Here is a 26,071-nt window from a genome sequence, read left to right as displayed (position 1 = left end):
ATACATTAACGCATGTTACCATTCTAAAGTCATACTCTCATATAACCTTATATTGTTCATGGTATCAAAGGTTATTCAACAACATCAAGAACAGCAATTTAAACTACTGAAACACCCAAACACAAGGCTGTTATCAAGCGCTGGTGCAGACCTGATGCATCGTAAAAAACTGTACCGTGATGTCTTCAGAAATACAATTTCTTGCAACATTTATACTACGAGATAGTAAGGGTAACGCTTACTCACCGGTGGAACGTAGACAATATCGCTAATACAGATATCACGTATTTGAATGTTAATACTAAAGACAACACTCATTATTTTTGCAGTGACGATATAACACTTATACACGTATATTGGTGACTTTCATCAGTTTTGCTATTAATTTTAATAAATTTGTTTTCACATATACAAGTAGCAATACCCGACTAGCCTGTCATACATACTTATGGGGCAGTTTTCAATCTTGTACTGACTTACTCTGGTGTTCCTGAGGGGAGGTTATTGGCTTGGGTGTTATACCCCGTTTTTCTGGTAATACTATTATTACTTCATTTTTATCTAAAATGTGTTATCACCGACACTTTTTTCCGTGTTCATTAACGACTTGGTTGAGGAAATTAATGACCTGCACTGTGGTGTTGACTTCGGCGATGATTCTATGCTTAGTTTACTCTTATACGCCGATGATATTGCTCTTATAGCCGGCGACGAGCACTCATTACAACGAATGTTAAATTGCGTTGATAACTGGTGCAGACGATGGCGTCTTCAAATTAATACAAAAAAAACTAAAATTGTCCATTATAGACAGCAGTCTGTTACGCGTTCCAGTATCAGTTTTCACTGTGGAGGAGAGAATATTGAAATTTGTAATGCATATAAATATTTGGGACTTTGGCTCCAGGAACACCTAGATTTAAATTTCACAGCTAAACAAATTGCTAAATCTGCTGGAAGAGCCCTCAGTGTAATTATTAGTAAATTTAAATTAGTTGGAGGAATGACCTATGATGTTTTCAGTACTTTGTATGACAATCTTGTACAACCTATCTTAACGTATGGTGCAGCAATTTGGGGAACCAGAGAATTTAGTTGCATAAATGCCATCCAAAATAGAGCGTGTCGCTTTTTCTTGGGTGTAGGAAAAACTACTCCTAATTTGGCTGTAAGAGGGGAGATGGGTTGGTCATCGATTATCACTAAACATAAAATCGAAGTTGTGCGTTTCTGGAAGAAGTTGAATTCAGCTCCCCCGCAGAGAATTATAGCTCGTATCAGAAATTGGTCTCTGTCATACCGAAAGTCCTGGGACAGCAGAGTTGTAAGAATGTTTGGTTCTTTTGATCTACCATTTTTGGATCTCTATAATATTGGTAATATAGATTTCCAAATTTTGAAATCAAAACTGATAGAACTTGACAGAGAAAACTGGTTGCGTGGAGTTTGGAATGACACTGGCCATACTACAGGCAATAAGCTTAGAACGTTTAGATTGTTTAAAAATACACTGAATGTTTCATTTTATGTACGTCATATTCTGGATAGATCACGGCGAAGCACTTTAGCTAAACTTCGCTGTGGAACTTTACCCTTAGAATTAGAAAGAGGTCGTTATACACGCCCGAAAACCCCTGTTTCTGAACGCGTCTGTAAATTATGTAACGGCCAAACTGTTGAAGATGAAGTTCACTTTTTGGTAACGTGTGACTGTTATAGAGATCTAAGACTTAATGTTTGGCAGAAAGTATCCCTTATTAACCCCTCGTTTATTACCATGTCTCCGGCAGACCAAACCGTATTCTTAATGCAGTGCGACGAACTGGTTAAACCACTTGCTGCATTAATCTTCACAATGTATCGGAGAAGAAAATATATAAAACAATAAACTGGGTAGTTGTGTGCGTGTGATAATTCTTATCATCTATCATGTTTTGCTGTGTTGTAGGGTTGATGTGTGGGGGTGCTGTGGGTTGTGATGGGTGGCTGGTCCGAGGGGTTGTGATGGGTGGCTGGCCCGAGGGGTTGTGATGGGTGGCTGGCCCGAGGGGTTGTGATGGGTGCTTGTTTCATGTTGTCGCGGGTGTGTGTGTGGGTGGGTGTGTGTGTGTGTGTGTGGGGGGGGGGGGGGGGGGGGGGGTCGTTGGGAGGGAGTGTGTGTATGCGGCGGTAGATTGTTACTTTGTTGGTGTCTTTGTGCGTGGTTGGTGCTTCTTTTTTGTGGAGACGGGGAGGGATGTGGATGCGAGTGAGGACGTGGTTGATGGGTGCGGATGAGGGAGTTGGTGTGGATGCGGGAACGGATACAGGTGAGGGTGTGTTAAAGAAATAGGGTGTGTGTGAGAGTGATGTGTGACGGTGAGGGTTCGAGCGAGGGTTCGGATGTGATTGAAGTGATGTCAATGAGGGTTTGGGTGTGTCTGAATGTGCGGGTGTGTTTGCGTGGTTTGCGTAAGCTGCTGTGAGTGAAGACCTGGATGTGGGAATGGATGTGGTTGTGTGTATATAGGATGTTTGTATGGGGGATAATATTATGAATGTTATTTTCATAACTGCTATTAAATGTGGTGTGTACATATATAAAATAGTGTTTTTATGAGTCTTTTAGTGTCTCGTAGGCCATTTTGGCCGGCCGCTGAATTTTTACATTCTTGCCTTGTCATTTTATATGTACAGCGGGTGACACTATAATAAAATATTCTTCTTCTTCTTCTTCTTCTTCTTCTTCTCTCTAATGATACCCTGTTCTCTGGATCACGGCTCCGTGACTATCAAGTTCAAGTTCAAGTTCTTTATTAACTCAAACCGCCGACCGGTGGTATATGAGCAACATAATAGCATACATATATACAAACATACAATGTGATCAAGTGGCAACAGTGCTTTACTTTAGTGCAGAAAGTAATATGTTTACCAATTTAGACAGTTGTTTAAGATTGTAAGTTCTCATATTTGACATCAAATGCTTAAAGGAAATAATGTTTGACCAGTTTAGATATCTACTATCAAATAATGTTTTTCTTTGCTGGTCAAAATATTCACATCTAAAGAGGTAGTGGACTCGTCGGCTATGGCAGGGGAGGTACAAAGCTTACATGTGCGATATTCGCGTGGGATGCCCTCCCAGCGGCCTGTCTCAATCGGTAAATTAATATTTAGTGTTCTTAATTTTAAAATTGGAGTAAAGATTTCTGGTGATAAGAGGAGATATTGTTCAAGTTTGAAACTTGTTTTGTAAATTCTATAGTTGCAAGCTTTGGAGCTTGTAGTTAAATCGACATTCCATTTTTGAATAAATTGATCTTTTAAAATGTTTTCAATTTTTGAGACTAACCAGCCGTGACTTACAGAATCCGGTTGATTAAAAACTACAGAAAGACAACACCTGTTTAATAATTTCTTAATGGACTCCACCCAGTTGCTTCTGTTGTTATTAATATTATTTATATAATTTATGTATTTCAATATTAGGGTTGAAAATTTTATAACATGTCGATTATTACTTATATGGTTGTGCCAAAACGAGATCATTCTCTTATATATGAGTACACTTATTGGAAATCTCCCAAATTCACCATACAACATATAATCGGGTGTTGAGTTTCTAAGATTGAAGGCAAGTTTAATGAATTTCAAATGTACTCTTTCCAATACTGAATGGTTTTCGTATCCCCAAGTTTCACAACCATAGGTTAGAATAGGCAAGATTAGAACATCAAAGGCTTTGAGAAGGCAATAAACAGGTAGATTTAAATTCCGTGCTCTTTTTAATAAGCAGAACATGGCTTTTGTAGCTCTGTCAGCGAGGTTTTTAATTGCACATACAAAAAGACGATTTCGATGGAATAAAATACCAAGATAGATATAACTATTATACAATTTCTAAATCAACGGAGTTAAAATAAAACTTCAAATTCTGGGGTAGTTTGATGCCTAATACGAATATTGATATTTTAGTTTTGCAGGTGTTTACCTCTAATTTCCATTTTTTGCAATATTTGTGAAATGAATCAAGGGACTTTTGAAGTTCAGGTGCGTTGTCGGCAAATAAGACTGTGTCGTCGGCGTACAGGATAATAAGGAATTGTAAAATTATATGGAAGCGTTCTTCTGGTATGTCAAGCTTTACACCGTTACAATGATCCGCGGATAGGTAATTTTCCAAGTCGTTCAGGTAAAGCGAGAATAGAAGTGGTGATAGGTTTTCACCTTGTCGCACGCCGGAAGCGGTTACAAAATAGTCTGACAAGTTGTTTTTTGAGCAAACGCATGATTTAATATTTCGGTACATATTTTTAATAACATTCAAACATTTTCCACTAACACCTTGTTTTTGTAATTTATGCCATAGGCCGACTCTCCAGACTTTGTCAAACGCTTTTGAGAAGTCGATAAATGCGCAGAATAGCTTTTTCTTTGATTGTTTAAGTGTATTTATCAGCATGTGTAAAAAGAATATATCATCCATGGTTGAGTGGTCCTTACGAAATCCGGCTTGTGCTTCACTTAGGATTCTATTGTTTTCAATAAATTTAGTAAGTCTATCATTAAGTACGCTCGTAAATAGTTTCCCGAAACAGCTGAGAATAGTAATTGGACGGTAAAAGTTTGGGTCAGAACGATCTCCTTTTTTTCTTATATATTGGTTTTATTATGCCGCTCGACCATGCCTCTGGTATGTGGCCTGTGTTGAGGACATTATTAAAAATCAAGACATAGAGAGGACCCAAAGAATCTATAGTATCGATAAGGTAGTTGTTTTCAACGAAATCAAGAGCTGTAGCTTTGTTCCTTTTTAGTTTTTTAATGCTATATTTAATTTCTTGCAATGTTATTTCATTATTCAACGTACTTATATCGTAGTTCTTAAAATGATCATTATCTTCATTTTCAAAGTCGTTTTGTGTATCATCTACATCAAAATTCAAGTTAGAGAAGTATTCATAAAATACGTCTGCATTGGGTTGTGTTTCAGTATTTTCGTTCGATTTTGCATTTAACAGACTCCAATATTCTTTTGGGGAATGTTTAGAACGATCACGTAACAGCTGACTTGATGAAGTTTTCTGTTTATTTCGGGATTTGTTGATAATTTTCTTGTATGATTTGGCATGTTGTTGAATTCATTTTGGGGGTTTCTTTTCTTTAAAAATAGTTTCCTTGATTTCTGATATTGTTTGCGCGCTTCTCGGCATTCGTAACCAAACCACGGTTTATGTTGTCTATTGCCTTCACACGCCGGGTAGATTACACCCCGAAAGTATTGCGTGCGGCCTCGCAAAGCCCGTGCGCGGTGTCATTGACAAGACTGTCCATCACATTCTTATCCGGGTCGCCGTGACCTTTTAGCGCTGACTCAGCCCTTTTTGTTATTTTATCAATTACCGTCAAGTCAATATTATGGATGAAATCGTCTTTATTGTCAGTATTATAACGTTTTGGGGCATTTGTAAGTTGGTCCGAATGTTGGTTATCGTTAGCTGGGGTTTCGTGTTTCATTGTGGAAGATTTAAGGTAACATTGTATGGGACAATGAACATCTGAGTACAAAGGGTTATGATCTAAAACTTTCAGGTTTATAAATAAAGATAAGCATGACTGACTACACAAAACATAATCTTGTCCCTGGAGCAGTTCAACAAATTCTGGGTAGAATAGTCTCTTTCGCAACCCACAAACATTTAAACTCAGGAGATTAAACGCGTTTAAACCTTGTGAGACTGAAAAATTGTCAAAAGGATTTACCATATCATCTTCATCATCATCATCATCATCATCATCATCATCATCATCATTGTCATCGTCGTCGCTGTCATCATCGTTATCATCTACATCATCTTCAACATCGCTATCATCATCACTATCATCATCACTGTCATCAGTATCAGTTATGTGTTCAACATTATCGAATGGGACATTATCATAAATATAACAAGAAGCCCATTTGCTCTTAGGATTGGAAACCTTCAGATCGTTATTGTTTTCACAGGTTGAGACAGCAGTAAGTTCTTTGATGTTATTTAGAGTAATATATTCAGACGGATATTTGTCATCGGAATAGGTATGGCTTTTAGTAGCATAAGGTACACAGGAGGAAGTAACGACAACATCATTAACTGTCTTGTGACTAGGAGCAGGGCTATCAGAGTTAACACCCTGATCAGGTCCGCCCAATATAATCCCATCATTCGCCATTTCACCACCATCGTGTCCTCAGCGGGGTCGTGTTTTACCCTGGGTTGGGCGATATGGGGGTGGGGCTACCGATGTTTGGAGAACTTTGTTGACATACAGTTTGTCAACACTGATGAACGCCATCTTGTTTTGTTTCCTGGCATCTTTTAGTGCAGGCACCAATACATCACGCCTGTACTGGTTTACCTCATCAGGGAACTGTTCATATATTGAGAAGGGTTTATCCTTCAGGCGCTTACCAGCTGACTTAACAGTATCCCTCTCTTGTGTGTAGATGAATTTTGCTATAAGTGGGCGAGGTCTGTTGTGTTCTGTGCGTCGATTGGGTCGGCCGATCCGATCCACTCGTTTGAAGTGTAGACTATCACTATTGATATCTAATTCTGTTTGTATGAAGTCCTTCAGCACCTTTTCGCAGTTTTCAAGTGAAGGGGACGCCTCTGTTTCAGGAATATTTGAGAAGATGAGGTTGTCCCTCATGGAGCGACATTTCAAATCAATCACAGTTTCTTTTAGTTTCATGTTTTCTTGTTCTATGTCTTGTAGGACAGGGGCACATTTGGACATCTGGTCCTGTAGTAGTTTTATGTCACTTTGCATTTTTATTTTCTCACTTCTGAATTCATCGAACGTTCCGCTTAGAAATGAAGCGCATTTGTCCATTTCATCAACCCGTGATCTTAAGCAGTCAAGCTCTTGAACTTTAATTTCAAGTCTAGCCACTTTGCATTTGATATCTGACACATCCTTTTCAATCACATCTAGCTTAGACAGTTTCGTGTCAAGTTTATCCAGTTTAGCCATGATGGCCGCCATCTCCATGGCAGGGGTAGACTGCTGAGGCGTGTGTTGTGGTTGATATGGCAGAAGTGCAGGCGGGTATTGGGGCTGACCCGAAGCATACATCGGGTGTATAGGGGGGTAAGCTTGAGGAGTGTACACTGTTTCTAGCGACTGTCTTACCAGTTCGTCTGTATTCATTGTGCGTGGCTGTGGTAGTGGGGTGTCGTCTCTCGCTGCTTCAGAGTCTGTTGACGAGGATTTCTTCTTACGCTTAGATTTCTTTTTCGGAGGCACAGGTTCCGAAATCAGCTGCGTAGACATTTCGGCTTGCATACCAGGGAGGTGTTGGGAGATTTTTGGGACCTGGTATCCATTTATAGTGCGTTTGATGAAAGAGTTTTTTCACTCGGTTTGAAAACCGACCTGCTGCCGCCATCTTGGTCACGTGTCCCATAACAATTAAGTTGAACCTTCAGATCAAGTACATGAATGAGTTTGTTTTGACGCCACAGTCAATCAAAAACCAATGCTGAGCGGTTTGATTACACACTTCTACCAGGTCGAACATCGTGGATCTTTTTCTACCTAAAGAGAATCATAGTTCATATGCTAATCCATCTATTGCCTACGAAAACCGTCCCGCTCAAGATGACCTTACTTGTTGTTAAATCCATTCAAATGCGCTGAAATGTGCAGGGCAGCTGATGTCCGATGCTGAAGAACCATGTTCACAGCTGACCGACTTGGTATTTTTTCTGCACTGACAGAAACTGGATGTACTGACACACAGCTGTTATAGATATTTAAAGGGGCACTGATCTAACGCCATTCCCCGGACTGGTTGTTGCCTTTGTTATTGTTTTTTCCCCCGTGAGTACCCGGATGATACGCAACGCAACTGAGCGTGACCAGAGACTGGGCTACCGTCTGCAAGGACAGCTAAATAAACTTGGAGGCTGGAGGCAATATTTGTTTTACGCATTTTTGAATAAACACTGATTGGTTAAATGTGATCTATAAAGATTCGACAAAGGGCGCATGTTAATTAATTTCTTCAGCCTAAACAAACAGACAAAAAGAACGGCGGAGCTCATCGGAAGTCGTCATTTGGAAATACCCCAGATGGTTATAGTTTAATACTAAAAAAAAGTATCCATGCAGTGAAAGCATTTTCGGATTTCGGATTGCGTCGATAATACGATTACTACTACCTTGTTGTCATCCACGTTTTCTCGTATAACCCTACACTTGTGTATTTGTCGTCATTCACTTGATGCTCAGTTAATGAATTTATTACAGGTACAATTAGTGGTAGCACCACTTAGATTACCTGACAAAGGTTCTCATTTGGCATTTATTGTGTCTGGGGTAATTATTCAATCTAAATCCAGGTTTGAAGTGAGGTGAAATGCGCGTTATGTAATATGCACGTGGCAGCCCAGCAAGAGATGAATGATCAGTTGATTTACTTTTTTAGGTAAATCAACGGATCGTTCCTAGTCATCAAAGGATTAACAGAAAATACGTTGATTGATTAATCACTGTTATCTTGCACAGTGGATATGTCAAAAGTGAGTGTTTACATGTCTAGGTTTACTAAAACAAAGGGAATACACTCATATCATGGCGTGAAGTGCCGATGTAAAAACAACATACTTTGTTCAAAGGGTTAACTGATAATACGTTGATTGGTTGCTCATTGTTATCAAACTCAGTGGATTTTTTAAGAACCGTGGACGTAATGAAAATAGTTGTCACGTGGCCTTTCTCAGCCAACCCTTGAGACTTGACACCCATGTGAAACACCTGAAACAATCCAAGTGATCAGTTGAGAAACGAACACTGGTTATAATATCCCGAAACGATATATATCTTTTAGAATATTTGATAGTTACAGAGACACGTGACATCGAATAAGTTATTTTGTATAGCTGCAGATGAGTGGGACATTATTCCTTTGTGTGGATATTCACGGATACATTCCTCGAACAAGGAAGCTGCCTATTTATACACATAAATTTGGTAAGTTGTAATTATGGTATTTGCATTTTGTTTTCCTTCATTTGAACCGATTCGTTCTTGTTTCTCTACGTCTTGGTTGGGAAATTCTTCAATGCGCGATAGACCTTGTTTTCACAGGTCATTTCCTTTGTAAGCGTGTATAGATTACCGTCAATTTGTAAAATGTGATTCTCTCAGGCAATTTATAAAATGTGTAAATATTTCAGTCATTTTGACTAAAAAATCTGTCCAGATTGATTAAGACGACCAAAAGGGCCTACTAACATCACAACAGATTATTATGTAGGATCAGAAGCCAAACAACATAGAAATGTACTTTTCAACGTAACATTTTCAGTCTCTTGGTGATGACATTAAACATCAAAATGTTTGGAATTCGTTATCATAATAATACAGATGGAAATGTTTTTCAGTCACTTTGTAAAATAACTGAATATTTATACGTTTAATAAATATGTTACACATTTTGACAGTAAAAAAATATACACACTATAAAAAAGCAATGCTCAGATGAAATATTTACTTTGTGTTGCAAGTCAAAATAGTGTAAACGAAAATCGCAAAATTACCAAGCAAGTGACTTATCAAAACTTCGTCACCATTACCGGTGCTACCCACAAAGATACCTACATTTCCTTATTATCTCGAAAACTGTATTTCATTTTGTTGATCAATGTGTCCATACGCTCTTATTACTACCGGTATCCATAAAAGTGACTAATGCGCTTACGAATGGCGCAACAGAGGTCGCGAGCTAGTCTAGATTTCTGCTCTACATCCGGGTACTCACTGGGAAAAAACAATAACAAAGGCAACAACCAGTCCCGGGGAATTGCGTTAGATCAGTGCCCCTTTAACTAACCCCTGATCAAATAGATGCCCTTCGTTAATCTCTGTGTGGAGTACCGTATATAGTAATGTAATGATATAATACAAAGTATGGTTCACATGATACAATATACTTTGTAAACAATTAGTTAATTCTTTAAAGGGAATGACGAAAACATGGGGGAAATATTTTAATAACTCCAAAAATTAGTTGAATTAAGTTAAAATGAGTTGAATCATGTGTCATGCTTATAATCCCTTAATGTATTTGCGAAACTAAAACTGTTGAGCAAAGGAAAATATTCTCGCCCATGGGCCAAACCATTTTTTCCGCCCATGGGCGAAATATTTCAATATCGCTATAAAATCGTTGAATTAAGTTAAAATGAGTTACGTTTTGTGTCATGGGCGACATAGTGTAAATATTGAGTTTTTGAACAATTCTTTTTTCATTTTTTCTTCCTTGTTATGTTCCCACGAAAACAGCATGTTTAATATTGTAAATACCTTTGACCGAGACTGGGCAAAGACCGTAGAGTTTCTGGTCTTTTGGGTTTCCAGAATTAAAATGGGACGTGTTCTTATTAGTCCAGACATAATTAAGCCAGTTTGATATACACACTGCAAGATAAACACACATCTCCATCCTCCCTTGTCAACTACAACACAGCCATGCATCTAGAGTTTAAAGGACACTGACTGACACTTGGTTATCGTTTCATCACGCCGCTTCCTACTCATACAAAATAAGTCGTGCAAAAGTAGCTTTGATCTTTGGTAATCTCATCAATACGATATCGCTTAACTTTGAAGACGCAGTTGATACTATTGTTATGCATTTTCATTGTGAAAAAACGCCACAACATTTTCAGCAAATCTGAGTACAAATCATGTTTTTTCGGGAACAGTCTATTTTTATTCAAGGCAATCTAGTCCTAGCCCCATGGCGTTTATGTGTATGAAAACTGTTTGCAAACCTTACAATTACGTACATGCTTTTTCCAGAAACATCTGGTGCTGTTCCTATTGCTGGTACACCCTGTTTTAGAGACTGCTATGGCATCCTCCCAAGCTGCGAGACGAGATGCAAGCAACGATGCGAGTCGAAATGCAAGTCAAGTTGCAAGTCGAGATGCAAGTAGTGATGCAAGTCGACATGCAAGTCGAGTTGCAAGTAGTGATGCAAGTCGAGATGCCAGTCGAGGTGGAAGTCATGATGCAAGTCGACATGCAAGTCGAGATGCCAGTAGTGATGCAAGTCGAGATACCAGTCGAGATGGAAGTCATGATGCAAGTAGTGATGCAAGTCGAGTTGCAAGTAGTGATGCAAGTCGAGATGCCAGTCGAGATGGAAGTCATGATGCAAGTAGTGATGCAAGTCGAGTTGCAAGTAGTGATGCAAGTCGAGATGCCAGTAGTGATGCAAGTCGAGATGCCAGTCGAGGTGGAAGTCATGATGCAAGTAGTGATGCAAGTCGAGATGCCAGTAGTGATGCAAGTCGAGATGCCAGTCGAGGTGGAAGTCATTATGCAAGTAGTGATGCAAGTCGAGATGCCAGTAGTGATGCAAGTCGAGATGCCAGTCGAGATGGAAGTCATGATGCAAGTAGTGATGCAAGTCGAGTTGCAAGTAGTGATGCAAGTCGAGATGCCAGTCGAGGTGGAAGTCATGATGCAAGTAGTGATGCAAGTCGAGATGCCAGTAGTGATGCAAGTCGAGATGCCAGTCGAGATGGAAGTCATGATGCAAGTAGTGATGCAAGTCGAGATGCCAGTAGTGATGCAAGTCGAGATGCCAGTCGAGATGGAAGTCATGATGCAAGTAGTGATGCAAGTCGAGATGCCAGTAGTGATGCAAGTCGAGATGCCAGTCGAGATGGAAGTCGAGATGCAAGTCGAGTTGCAAGTAGTGATGCAAGTCGAGATGCCGGTAGTAATGCAAGTCGAGATGCCATTAGTGATGCAAGTCGAGATGCAAGTCGAGATGCCAGTCGAGATGCAAGTCGAGATGCCAGTAGTGATGCAAGTCGAGATGCAAGTAGTGATGCAAGTCGACATGCAAGTCGAGTTGCAAGTAGTGATGCAAGTCGAGATGCCAGTCGAGGTGGAAGTCATGATGCAAGTAGTGATGCAAGTCGAGATGCCAGTAGTGATGCAAGTCGAGATGCCAGTCGAGGTGGAAGTCATGATGCAAGTAGTGATGCAAGTCGAGATGCCAGTAGTGATGCAAGTCGAGATGCCAGTCGAGATGGAAGTCATGATGCAAGTAGTGATGCAAGTCGAGATGCCAGTAGTGATGCAAGTCGAGATGCCAGTCGAGATGGAAGTCATGATGCAAGTAGTGATGCAAGTCGAGATGCCAGTAGTGATGCAAGTCGAGATGCCAGTCGAGATGGAAGTCATGATGCAAGTAGTGATGCCAGTCGAGATGCAATTCGAGATGCAAGTCGAGATCCCAGTCGAGATGCCAGTCGAGATGCAAGTCGAAATGCCATTAGTGATGCAAGTCGAGATGCCAGTCGAGATGGAAGTCATGATGCGAGCCGAGATGCCAGTCGAGATGCAAGTCAAGATGCCAGTAGTGATGCAAGACGAGATACATGTCAAGATGCGAGTCAAGATAAGTGTGAACCGTGTCGCTGTTCTTTTTGTGGAGAGAAGGTTAAAGCTGATTGTTCGTATCGGAAACTAGACAAGGTCCCATCACATCTGTTACCCAACATAACTGAGCTCAATCTTTTAGGAAACAACATCCATCGTTTGGAAAATAGATCTCTCAGTTATCCAAATCTTACCATATGTAATATATCTTCAAATAGACTGAAACATATTGAACTTGATGCCTTTCAACAACTAAGAAACCTTGAGATTTTGCACCTTGATAATAATGATTTGATAATAACAGAGGTCTTTCGTCACAGACTGTTTAAACATCAGACAAAACTTAAGAAGCTCTATATTAACCAAAATGTTAAATCTCGCCCTTACGATGCTAGCGTAAACCCAACATTAGAATGTAGACACCAAAAAAGTGTATTTAAATATAGCTCAAATTCCAGTTTCATACTGAAAGACATTCATCATATTGGGAATACATTTGGACACAATTCTTACCCAGGTTGTGCTTTCAAAGATTTAGTATCATTACAAGAATTATACATTGATGGACCGGAAGAACTATATTTTGGCAAGGAATTCAAGAATCTGAAGCACCTCCGGTTACTATCACTAGGGGGGGAGTTTAGGACATGTTACACGCGTTGCTTGAGGAATGACACATTTGAGAATGTGCCTCACTTACAGAATCTGGATGTGTCTTACTGTCTGTTAGTTGACATTGAACTATCATCTTTTGAAGTGTTAAATAATCTTAGTAACCTCCAAATGTCACATAACAGATACCTAGGAATTCCAAAAATGGGACAAGCTATGTATGGATTGCAGAACTCCTCTCTGAGAGTGCTAAACGTAAACGGATTAGAACGAATAATGGGGCTAAGTACTATGTTGACAGCTAAAGATATCCAGTATCTAAAGAATATGAAATTAGAGGAATTGTACATTCAAGGAAACAGAATAGAAATAATTGATAGAAATATAATGATTAACCTTCCAACATCTCTCAGAAGAATATCTATCAAAGATAATCACCTTTCGTTTGGTCTTTACATGATGGTATTGTCCATGCTGACAAATTTGGAGTGGCTGGATGCCTCCCATCAAAGTACATCGTCCATTTCCTTCTTTGATACCGCAAGCCTTCATTCACGTCACCTTCTGCAACTGAAGAGACACAAACCTTTCACTGGCAATATTACACTTTATGTTCCTCCAAATGTTACATTTGTCGATGTAAGTCATTCTAAAATGGCTTTTGAAGTTATTCGTTTCGAAATCGGTCCAAACAAACTTCGTGAAGTAGATATATCATTTAATTATTTGACCAGTTGGACGGGTCCCATCATAGGGCTAACACAGCTGGAAAAAATAGATGCTTCTAACAATTTCTGTGAATACCTAGCAGAGGGAGTGTTAACGTACTTTCCATCTTTAAAACATTTTGACATCAGTTCCAATTACCTTGGCTATACCCTGACGAATGACACATTTGGTGAAATGCCTTTGCTAGAATATCTCGACTTATCAAATAATAAGATAAGTTCACTTCCAAAGGTAATCTTCAAGAACACAAATCTGCTTAAAATCCTAAATCTAAGTTCCAATTATTTGATGTTGTGGAATATAGAAATAAACAATTTTCATATGACAGTTATAAATTTATCAAGAAACACCTTTGACGAAGTTCCATCTCTTCTGCGCCATCAAGTCAGTTGTATGGTAAGGAGTGATTTTCAGCTGTACTTTAATGACAACCCTCTCAAGTGCAATTGCTTAACTTTGAATTCATTGAAATGGATGAGAGATCATGCTTCGAAATTACATAATCTTGATGACATCAGCTGCCTTGATGACAGCAACAGACGACTATTCTTGAAAGACATCCATCAAATCATCTTCGAGCTTGACAAAAAGTGTACCTCCTACCTAGGTATTTCTATCGGGGTTCTCTGTCTTGTGATGCTAGTTCTCTGTTTGTGCATAACAGGTATCGTGTACAGGTTCAGATGGAAACTGAGGTATCTTTACTATCTCATACGGATGAAACACAGGGGTTACCTTGCTGCTGTGGAGGAAGAAGAGGGTGGGCCACAGTTTGAGTTTGATGCCTTCATTTCCTACGCTGACGAGGACCGTGGGTTTGTTGTTGAGGACATGAGGCAGATATTGGAGGGACAGCATGGACTTCGGCTCTGTATCCATCATCGAGACTTTCTCGTGGGGGAAGCTATTGCTGCCAACATTCTAAACGCTGTCAAATCCAGCAGGAAGACGGTGATCGTCCTGTCGAGGAACTTCTTGAGGAGCTACTGGTGTAAGTACGAAGTGGAGATGGCCAAAATGGAGAGTATTTACACTGGACGAAACACACTGCTGGTGGTAGTCCTGGAGAATATTCCTGTGAAGGACCTGCCCCCTGATATTGTGGAGCTGATGCGTCAAGACTCCTACGTAGAGTACACGGATGATCGGGAAGGTCAGAAGGTGTTTTGGCAAAATCTTGAACGTGCTCTACGTATTGTGTAGTTGGTTGTTTTGATGTAGGAGCATGATTTATGTGATTGTAGATGTTTCTCAATTGATCTGACCTTTTAAATTTTCTACTTTCTTACATTTTACTTCAATGAAACCTGGAGATACATTTTATCATTCATTTCCTTAAATGTTTTGTTGTGGTTTATTGTTGAGGTTGTAGTGTGTTGTGCTTGGATTGATCTTCCCCTTCGTATTGTCTTCTCCATAATAACCTGATATATCTACAGTTTACCATGCATGTGTTATGGTAGGTCTATGTTTTAATATTGTTACCGTTTTGTTTCTCCTCTGTGACATTATGCTGAGCACACAAGAGGTTGTGACAGAGGTTTCGACTTACATGTACATAGTCTTCGGTTGCTATACTGGAATCAGTTAAACTGTACATCTTCATGACTGCAGGACAGGTGTGTCAAGGATATGGAGTTTCAGACATTTGAAGCTTTCAGATATCATTTGAGTCACAGAAGGTCTAATAGTGTGTTTTCTATTGCGTGTTACCTTGTTATTTTTCCTGTAGAATTAAGTAAGGCATATCACATGAGGGTGTGGCAGAGGTGTTTGACTTGACATTATCGTTCTACTGATGTTTTGGCATGCAGTCAACTGTAACTTTGATCTGTAGGAGAGAGGAGTGTTTAGCACAAGTTTTTGAAATTACCCAAATTTCGTTTATATTATTTTTTCTAGTGAGATAAAGGTTGAAACTTACAGATGGCTTTTCAATCCAAAATTAAAAAACAAAAACAAATTTAATTATATATCCATGTTGTCAGGGGTTTAATTACATTCTTACATGAAACTAAAATGTACAAAGAGATAAACATGTGCATCAATGTGTTAGGCAATTCTCACTGAACACCCATTGCCTTCAAAGCAAGAAACTGAGCCACAAGACCAGTCTGATGTACCATTTCATCTCAAATGATGTGTGCAAGCAATAATATATTCTTATTTTTCACATGATTCTTGCTTACTTTTATCGACTGTACCTATGAATATGATTGTAATTTTTACGTTTGTTTAAGAATGATAAATAAATATGTTTGCTTTCATCTGTAGTAAAGAAATTCTTTTCACAAGAGTGAGTGAGTGATGCTCAACACTGCAGTGACCAATATCCCAACTACATGCATACTTGTACCATAAGGGACAGTAGATACTCGAGTCTGGACAAGAAAATCAATGGTAAAAATGACATGTAGCACCTAGGTCCAGCTTGGCTATGAAGTATATGTTAACAAGGTGATATCAATATGTGACACTGAGCAGTTTCAACCATATTTGTTCTATGCATGGCCAATACAGTATGTGACAAATCCGTCCAGAGATACTGATTTAATCATTGCATTGCATAGTGTCATGTATCTTATTAATTTTCATCCATTCCAAACACCTGAATGTGATCCTTATTCTGTACTCGTGGATCATTTAAGGGCAATACAACAGCCTGGTAATGAATGCTGCAAAACCGATAAACGCCTTCTACCAGTCATAATAAAAAGGAAAGCGTACCACTTTTCACGTTCGTTATTTCTTGGCAGCTTCCAAGTAATCTTCTTGGAAGTCAGTACACCAAATACAATTCTCGCAACGCATTGACTGGGGACATGGAACGCTTATTCACCACACGAAAGGACAGTATTTTTTCCACAAGTATTCATGCTTAGAAATGAAGGTGTAATCCGAGGTCCATTTGACAAACGCTTGAAAAATATGCATCATTTGGCCGAGGTGTCTGATGAACGTGCAACCGGATAAAGGGAAGTGTTTATGCTATTGACCAGATGGAAACGTGTCAGCTTGCATAACAGTGTTTTGCTTAGTCAGGCCCTTAGCGCTTTCAGGTTATTGAGATTGTTGGAGCATTGATGCCATCTGAATCAGCATGTGTAAAATTAAGACAATGTGAGCCCGAATGTGTCAGATGGTGGAAAAATATATGATCATCTTGTTTTAGATTCGGTAATATGAAAACAAGTCAAATACATGCGAAACACCACAGGCACTAAAACATTTGAAAATTTAGAAACAGAAGTGTTTCCTAGCACTGGGAATGCCCATATTTCAAACCCTTGCACATTCAAAAAATAGTCCAAATGTTCGAAGCCATGAGAATAAAAATCGAAATTAGAAAAGTAAATGTTTACTTAGGTATTAACCTCTGAATATTTCAGCACATCCGGTCATAGCATACATGACAATAACGACAATAACGGATGATGAACAAATGTTTCATATGTGTAGGTGTATAGAAAATATACACCCAAAGTAAGTTCATATCTGGAATCGTACGCAAATCATTGCATGCACTTCTTACTGCGTTCAGGGTTTGGGTCCTGTACAAACGTTAGGCGACACGAATTACGTTCTTTATAACTTATTTATCAATGGAAGTTGTAACCTAAAAGATGCAACAATAAACTGAAATGTAAGCACCCAAATACAAGGTAGCAGAAAGGTTCAATGTAGTTTTCAATAAATAAATATAAGGAACGCCAAAACAGGATAATCACAGTAAGCCTTGCTTTGAGAATAATTAAGTATAAACACACGAAGGTATATAAATAACATGAACAGTTTGTTGTATTGTCACTTGTGCTTCACATAAATCCAAACATCAAAGTAAAACAAACAAGAATTACATCGAACTGGACGCCACAAGTATGGTGTAGGAAATATCCCCCGGTTTACCTCCATAAGTTAAGGAAACTGCTGAGAAGTTTGGAAGATCAGGTTTAAGATCCGCCATGGTAAAATGCAAAATGATTGTTGAATGTCGGCATTCCTGCTGTTTGATCCACCTCAATGGAAGATCTGCGTTCTATATGTGGTTTACAGGTTTATCAAGACCAATTAACAGCCAAAGGGAATAACACTGCACAGTGCTTGAGCATTTACCACTATATACGCATTTCCCCAACTATTTGTAAATATTTGAATGACATATGTGTTTGGAATAAAGATCTGGTGTTTACCCCAGATGGATGGAATTATTTCTGACGCTGAAAGTTATTTGCTTAATCTACTAAGAATATGAAATGTATGTAATGATGTATAAATCATTGTTACTCATAATCCAACACATACAGGCAAATGGGTAAAATACAAACAAAATGAAAACGTTATATTTCATGACCAGTTACACTCTAGTCATTTCAGTGTCAGGAGTAGCACATGACGTCGATACTAAGAGCATCTCCAAGGATATATAGCTTAAAACATGTAAGAAAACGGTGGTGCTCAATAGTGAAGTGGTCTGCATCCAGGTGGGTACGTTGGGTCGGCATGTCTAACATTGGTGCTCAATACAGAGTTGATCCACATCCAGGTGGGTACGTTGGGTCGGCATGTCTAACAATGGTGCTCAATACGGAGTTGATCTGTATCCAGGTGGGTACGTTGGGTCGACGTATCTGAAAGCCGCCGGTATATTATCTTCCCCCACAGACGCTGAGTCGATGGATGGGGGGGGGGGGGGGGGCGCTTCCTGGAGACACCAGGTTTGGGTTCAGCTCCTGATATGGAGGATGCACTGGGGAACGGAAGGTTCATCGATGCAGTTTACCTCTGAGGTCAGTACTTGGTCTGATTTTAATGGAGGTCTTGAAGGCCGGTCCCAGTGATCCGTCGGGCTTTGTAATGAATACTTTCTTGGTGATTCTTTTCGCTGTGGACTTCTTCTGGTACTTCCGGCTACACACGATATAGATAACCAAGCCGATGATTACCATCACCCCTAAGGCCCCTAGTACCCAACCAATCACGTTGTTGTTGGTTTCTTTACGGTCAGATTTTGGTGCCTGGGTAACTACGGCAAAGCTGCTGTAAGATGCTGAAGGACGAAAAATATTATATTAGCAACAAAAAATATTTTCAAATCGTTCTGATCATCGCGAGTCTCATTTCAACATACAGTTAATTACGGTTGTAACGAACGTAAAGGGACCACTAAATTTAGTTCGTTATAACCGAAGTTCGTTATGCACATATAAACAATGTATATACAGCGTATATAAAGCAAAATGAATGGGACCAAAAACAGTTCGTTTTGTCCGTCAGTTCGTTATAAGCGTGTTTGTTATAAACGTAGTTTACATTGTGTACATTTCCTTTATCATAGCAGTAAATATATTTTTATTTTGTCTTGTAACCAATCCGAATTTTATATCAATGTCAAGTTTGCACGTAATTGAAAAAAGGGTTCTCTTTCCGATATGGTAAAAATCACAACATGAACAGTGGTCTACAATAGTGCACGCATCAAGAACAGTGGCCTACAATAGTTCACGCATTATGAACAGTGGTCAGTGTGAACAGTGTGGCGAGAAAGAGAGTGACGGAACGTTGTTTTACATCGCTGTCAGCAATATTCCAAAACGGCTTATAAATAGGTTGTAAATAGTCTGAACAAAGCTAGCAGTTCCGTGGTTGACAGCATGAGTAACGACTATAGTCAGTCAGAAAACAAATGTTGGCCAGTCGATGATCATTACCCGGCTCTTGCGAAACATTTTGAATGCCGAAGACGCCATTCTGCCTTAGAAAATCTTCGATATGCCTTGCCTTGGAATGAGATATTACAACAAAAGACCTAATACTTGACTCTAGATGTGGTGGGGCGGGGTTAATGATAAAATCCACGAAATACAACACTACCCAGCAAAAGAATGTACCTCCAGGTGAGCGAGTGAGTTGGGTTTTACGCCGCTTTGGACAATATTTCAGTTACGTTTATTACTGTGGCCACAAGGCATGGACAAGTTGCTGACAATAGGAGAGTCGTGATCAGGGCGACGCTGGGATTCAAATCCATTATCCTGAAATTCTGAATCTTCAAGGGTAACGGGGGTATTGTTATAAACTATACTGTCATGTTGTCTGATTGCAGATAGGATGTGTGATGTTAACAATCACCGTGTATGACCACATGGACAATGGCCCAGTGAGCATGTTGAGTATTGGTGCTTGGGGATACCAATAGTAACAGTTTATTATTAGAGGAAATTGGTAGTGAATCTCAATATCATGTATATTAGAAATCTTTAGGGATTTTAATCCTTTCATTCTCTGATGTGATTTTTTTTAATATTCATATTGTTATAGTTTGGTATAATATAATAATAAATTAAACCCATGATATAGATTTATGGTGTTTGTTGTTATATATCATTTTTGGGGGGTTTAAAGTGGGGTATGTCCTTGAGGGGAACTAGCACCTTTGGTTATACTCTCAACTTCAGCTTCGAATACAAAATTATTTTATTTACATTTTTTCCAGAGCGATGGTGTAAAAACTGCTGGGTAAGTCCCCATGGTATCTAGTATGGTGACCTACCTCTGGTTATTGGTGATCAATAGCCCATTTTTATTGTGTACTGTAATGAATTGTTCAAATTTTATGATGATATGCTAGTTTTAAATCTACATCTGTGATAGTCTAGTGTTTTTACTGTCCTTTGTCGACAGAAATTTAATGTCTATATTTATGTTTTATTAATGTACAACTTGATTTAGTCACGATATGGCTATAAATCTTAACTCACTCACACGCACGCTCGGGGACATCATTTATAGCTCAGCCATTTGTTTAAGGTACCGCAATACACTGTGCAGAATGGCCTCCCTTGAGCGTGTTCGAAATCTAAACCTAAACGATTCATGGGGAGATTATGAAATCTATTCGCCACCGAAGAGGATCCTAAAAACTAGATATATTTCATGAGAAATTGTTTGGTACCGTAAGCATGTTTGCTTATGTCGTGCGCGTCCCATTATACGTGCAATGATGATGATGAGTTGGGGATTTTACGTGCGCTTTCCAACTTATGTGTGTGTCGCACACGGAATACATACACGTGTAAGCGTTTCCTGTACTGCTGTTCTGTGTGTGGTTTGGGAGGGGGTCACAACTGATGGTGTTCTCGCCGTGACAGAGAAACTGCGTCTAGAATCTGTAATTGTAATTAATTTTATAATCAGTAAATTAATAATATGATAACAAATAATATTGCCTTTCCTTATATATATGTGAAATACACACAGTAACTTGCATCACATTCCGAACCCAGTCAAGCTTGATGCCCCTAAGGAGTTGCCCCCCTTGCATGCACATTGTCATTGAGCTGTGACGCGAAGAGAGGGAAGACGTATCGCCGGCTCGTCAAGAATGGAGAGTTTTCTTGAGACGTTCAGAAACCTCGACACATCACAGAAAGTTCTGTATGTTTTTGGAGATGCAGCAGTAACCGCCGTGTCGGTCGCCGCCATAAGGAAACTCACGTTAAAGTATCTTCTCGTCCCTCACAGATACCTGAAGAAAGTTGATACACTCCCAGTCAACCGGTCAAAAGATAAATTTGATACCCATGACAATTGACTGAGTATTGATGAGGTTTTAACCATTCGTGGAGACGAATGGCGTGGCTGTCCGCTAAAGTGTGCTGCAAATATAATACGCTGTAATTTAAGTTATCATTGTGTCTTTTTCTCCTTGGGAAACCTCAAATATGTCACAAGCAAAACGGAAGATATATTTCCCGCGAGTAAAATTGATTTTGTAATGTATCTTCAGGAGATGACGGGATTGGGTATAAATGGGTGGTTATTTGCAGTAATGATGTTGTTTCGCTGTATAGAGAGGAGAAGCGTAAGGACTATCCTCGAGATACAGTGATCCTTCATCAGATCGGTAGAGGTCCCTATGCCCCCAGTATGACGCCATTTGCTGTGAAGCTGGAGACCTACCTCCGGATGGCCAGGATACCCTGCCAGGTCAGTGAACCCACGTTGGGGGCGATTGACATAACACTCGTAGTTATATAGTAACTCATGCAATGTTGTCAACTAATGAGAATCTTCATTGTGACCTTGCTGATTGCGTGTATCCTTGTGGTTGGGTCGCTGCTCATACTATCAAGCACTTGGGCTGACAGATTAATTACCGCCGTGATCCATTTGTATTTTTGCCAAATGTGGAGTAAAGCAAACATTCACTCACTGCCCAGTGCCCCGTTTCACAAAGCGATCAAATACTTAAGTTAGTTCTGGAGGAACGATCGCTATGTGAAACGGGCCTCAGGTCAGTAAAGAACATTGTAGAGAAACTATATTCCGGATTTTTCTTTAGGAAATTTTGAGATAATCACCTTGTCGAATGAATCGTATTCACGTTCAAGATTATAGCACTTCTATAATATTTATATGTATAGATATAATATGTATGTGTCTGTGTGACTAATGCTGGTTGTATAGTGCTAGCCCTACTCATACACAGTCCAATGACTTCGAGCCGATCAGTCCTTGTTTAAGCCCCTCAATGCCAAGCGCCAGGCAGGTTCACTTTCTTTTGGAATGACGTGCACAACGACCTTCCGCTCTTCCGATTGAATGACGAAATATTCTATTACTTACTGTATCTTGTATCATGTTCTGTCATTAATAAGTCCTAGTGTGATCTCCACACAGTTCATCATTTCTGGTCACATTTCCACAGAACGTCCATTGGATGAGACCTTCACCTAAGGGCAAGGTCCCCTGGATTGAATACAATGGACAACCGATAGGGGACACAACACTGTTTATCCAATTCCTCAACCAGAAGCTTGGGGTAGACCTGAACAAGCATCTGAGTCCCGCTGACAAAGGGGTAGCGCAGGCGATGCAGGTCATGACGGAGGAACATCTGTACTGGTACGTCAACGCGTTTTAGTAAATGAGTGAATGAATGAGAAGGGCTTTACAATTCACGAACCAAATTCCATCCATATCACTGCTAGGGACACATTGTACGCATGTGGGGAAAGAAAGTGAGTGTAACGCCACTTTGAACAGTATGCCAGTTATTTCATGGGTTCTCAGCTTAATGTCGAAGGAGTGCTTTCTTTTGGCATCACGCATGATTTCTATATACACCTCAATCCTTATAAAACTGGTGTCATGTGCAGATAGTGAATTCCATTCCATGTATTAAGGTCACGTATTACTTCAGATCTTCGGATATCGTTTGCTTCCTTTAGGACATCTATCATGTTTACAGAACACAGTGTCGACTCCCTGTACTTATTCCCCTTTATGAGTGATCACTGGTGAAGTACTGTGGCCACTAATGGATTGAAGGCGGGAAGCCTCTTGGGGATGACTAGTTGGTTGATCTGAAGGGCCATCGCACCGTTTACCTATAAATTAAGATGACATGCATGAACCAAGTCAGCGAGCCTGGCCCCCATTCCCGTTATACGCCTCTCACGACAAACATTGGTTGCTGAAGACTCATTCTAACCCGGATCTTCACAGGGTGCATCTTTCAAAAAACGCCAGTCGGCTGAAATAATGCCGATACGTCGTTACATCCCTGCTCACCCACACCTGACTACGTTTTGAATGTGTGTATTGCAAAATAGTTCCAGAAATAATCATACGTCAATATGATTTGAAATGATTCCATTCCAGGTTCCTTGCTCTCATTCGCTGGATCTATAGCAGAGACGCATCGTTTATTTTGGAAACCTTTAAATTCACGAAGGTTTTTTTATAAATGATTCGATGACATATTAAAAAAACAAACGTGGGATCCGGGACTGGGTCGCCACACGGAGGAGGAGATAGTCGAAATGATGAACAAGGATATCCAGTCTCTCTCCGACTTTATAGGTACGTCGTGTCTTCCAATAAATAGTCACTGGTCAATCTTGAAGCGTCTCTTTGAACAATATTTCAGTAACCGCGTACATTGTCGTGGATAGATTCCTGCCAAAATGGGTCCCCTATTCTGGTCGTAAGAGGCGTCCAAATGAATCTGGTGGTCAGGTTCGGTGACTTGGTTGATAGTATGTCACCGTACCCCGACGGCGTGGATCATTGCTCACACTATCAATCACTAGATTGTCTGGTCCAGATTCGATTATTAATAGACCGCCGTCTAAAGGTGGAACTTTCCAAGTTAAGCCTTAAAATAGAAACAAAACAAACTCTATATCAGCTTGCTTTCCTTTGAGATGAAAACCTTAAGTGATACACTTTGGTAACACCCATGAGCCCGTTACGGGTATAGTGCAGTGAAACCAAGCAACATTATCTGAGCAAATCTTGGATTCGAACCAACAATCCTAACCTTCTGGCATTCCTAGGTGATGTAATTCTGGCAGGAAATTGTTTCGCCTTGGACAAGTTGATCCCTCATGGCCCAAGAGTGGTAGGAAATATTGTCATGTTTAGGATGTTTTTGACCCGGGTTAGAATAGGTCTGCAGCAACCCATGCTTTCCGTAAAAGGCAACATTGCTTGTTGTAAGAGGAGACTAACAGGATCCGATGGTCACGCTCACTGACTTGGCTGATACATGTCATCGTATCACATTTGCGTAGATCGATGCTCCTGGTGTCCATCACTGGATTGTCTGGTCCAGACTCGATAAGCTGGAATATTGCAGAGTGCGGCGTTGAACAACAAACAAACAAACAAAGGAATGTTTTGTTTATGCCATGAACTTGCCAATCACCCCTAACCAGATGGGCAATTGATTTAGAAATCCCTTTAAAATATATATTCAAACTTTTAATCTACGTCCACCACGTTTGTGTAAAATGGTCAATCCATCAACAGTTTGGGACAAAAATCCTTAAACAATAGCAGCCAGAAATATTGAGGGCCTTTTATCATCGATGGTGCTTGGAAGTCATAAAGGGAATCCCCACCAGGTTAACATTTTTATTTTTTGCTTTATTACATAATTTATACATGTTCAGTCCTTACAATACCACGTAGCTAAAGGTACCAGGACAGTTATTCATTGAGGCAACATTCTGTGCACCAGGGAGGAAGAGGTTCCTGATGGGGGATGAGCCCAGTGAAGCAGACTGCTCGGTGTTCGGTATGCTGTCGCAGACATACTGGCAGTTTAATGGATCTGGATACGAGTATCTCATAAAAGGTATCACAAAGTCAACAGGTATACAATGGTATTAATATAAGTATGTGATCGAATGTATCCCTTAGGAAAGGGTGAGTGAGTTGTGTTTTACGCCGCTGTAAACATCATTCAAGTTATATCACGGCATGTCAGCTTAATGTGAGAGGAAAGCCTGAAGGTAGGGTGCTGAGAAACAGGCTCCGGACCCAGGAATGCAATTCAGCGACTTGCGGCTCCTTCGACAATGTTCAGTGAATGTTTACCTTTTGAGATTGTTTTATATTTTGCTTTAAAACTCTGGTTGGTATTGTCTGTTCGAAGTTCACATCAAAACAAACCTGTGGTGGCCTTTGTGGAACAAAGTTTTTGATAACCTCTTATTATCCCCCAGATAAATATCCCAACTTGGCCAGCTACTGTGAACGTATGAAGGACGCATTCTGGCCTGACTGGGACCAGTGCATCACACACGGCGGAACAAGGGAGGCAACCAAGTAAAGGGAGATAACACAGTGACTGATCGTTCGTTTCCTAAAAATGAAACCATGTGATGTGATCCATAATATGGAGTTACTGAAGTACGGCGATATATTTACATTTACTCACACAAGTCTCCACTCAAATTGAGATATTTCCCCACACCCCAACTTTTCTTGTTTTTGTAAGAATTAATAAGAGGAAGTTTGGTGGTGGACCCTTTTCACTCTTTACTAGTAATTATACGGGGTATTGTTTGTTTGTTGTTTTAACGCCGCACTCAGCAATATTCCAGCTATACGACGGCGGTCTGTAAAATAATCGAGTCTGGACCAGACAATCCAGTGATTGGCATCCTGAGCATCGATCCACGCAATTGGGATCGATGACTTGTATCAACCAAGTCAGGGAGCCTAACCACTCGATCCCGTAAGTCGCAATTTACGACAAGCATTTTGGCCTTTTACGGAAGGTTTGGGTTGCTGAAGATCTATTCGATCCCGGAATCTTTACGGTAACGAGGGTATTGTAATAAAATATACTGTCATGTTGTCTGATGTCATGGATCTGGATACGAGAATCTCATAAAAGGTATCACAAAGCCAACAGGTATGCAATGGTATTAATATAAGTATGTGATCGAATGTATCCCTTAGGAAAGGGTGAGTGAGTTGTGTTTTACGCCGCTGTAAACATCATTCC

General features: G+C 39.9%; 1 protein-coding gene and 2 pseudogenes across 1 annotated transcript; 2 read left to right on the top strand and 1 right to left on the bottom strand.

Annotated features, from left to right (window-relative positions):
* Positions 1–7,682: 7,682 nt before the first annotated feature.
* Positions 7,683–14,973, top strand: LOC139454361 (toll-like receptor 4). Its single transcript, XM_071236010.1, has 3 exons — positions 7,683–7,724; positions 10,834–10,990; positions 11,729–14,973. Exons 1-3 carry the CDS (start codon positions 7,683–7,685, stop codon positions 14,971–14,973), a joined length of 3,444 nt encoding a protein of 1,147 aa, XP_071092111.1.
* A 3,376-nt stretch (positions 14,974–18,349) lies between these two features.
* On the bottom strand, positions 18,350–19,277 carry LOC139454353 (uncharacterized; annotated as a pseudogene).
* A 1,853-nt stretch (positions 19,278–21,130) lies between these two features.
* Positions 21,131–25,946, top strand: LOC139460473 (failed axon connections homolog; annotated as a pseudogene).
* Positions 25,947–26,071: the final 125 nt, after the last annotated feature.

Source organism: Haliotis cracherodii, unplaced genomic scaffold (genome assembly GCF_022045235.1).
Source record: "Haliotis cracherodii isolate W230 unplaced genomic scaffold, xgHalCrac1.p SCAF_1, whole genome shotgun sequence".
NCBI lineage: Eukaryota > Metazoa > Mollusca > Gastropoda > Lepetellida > Haliotidae > Haliotis > Haliotis cracherodii.
Note: the sequence above shows the minus strand (reverse complement) of the source record. Positions and strands in the feature narration are given on the sequence as shown.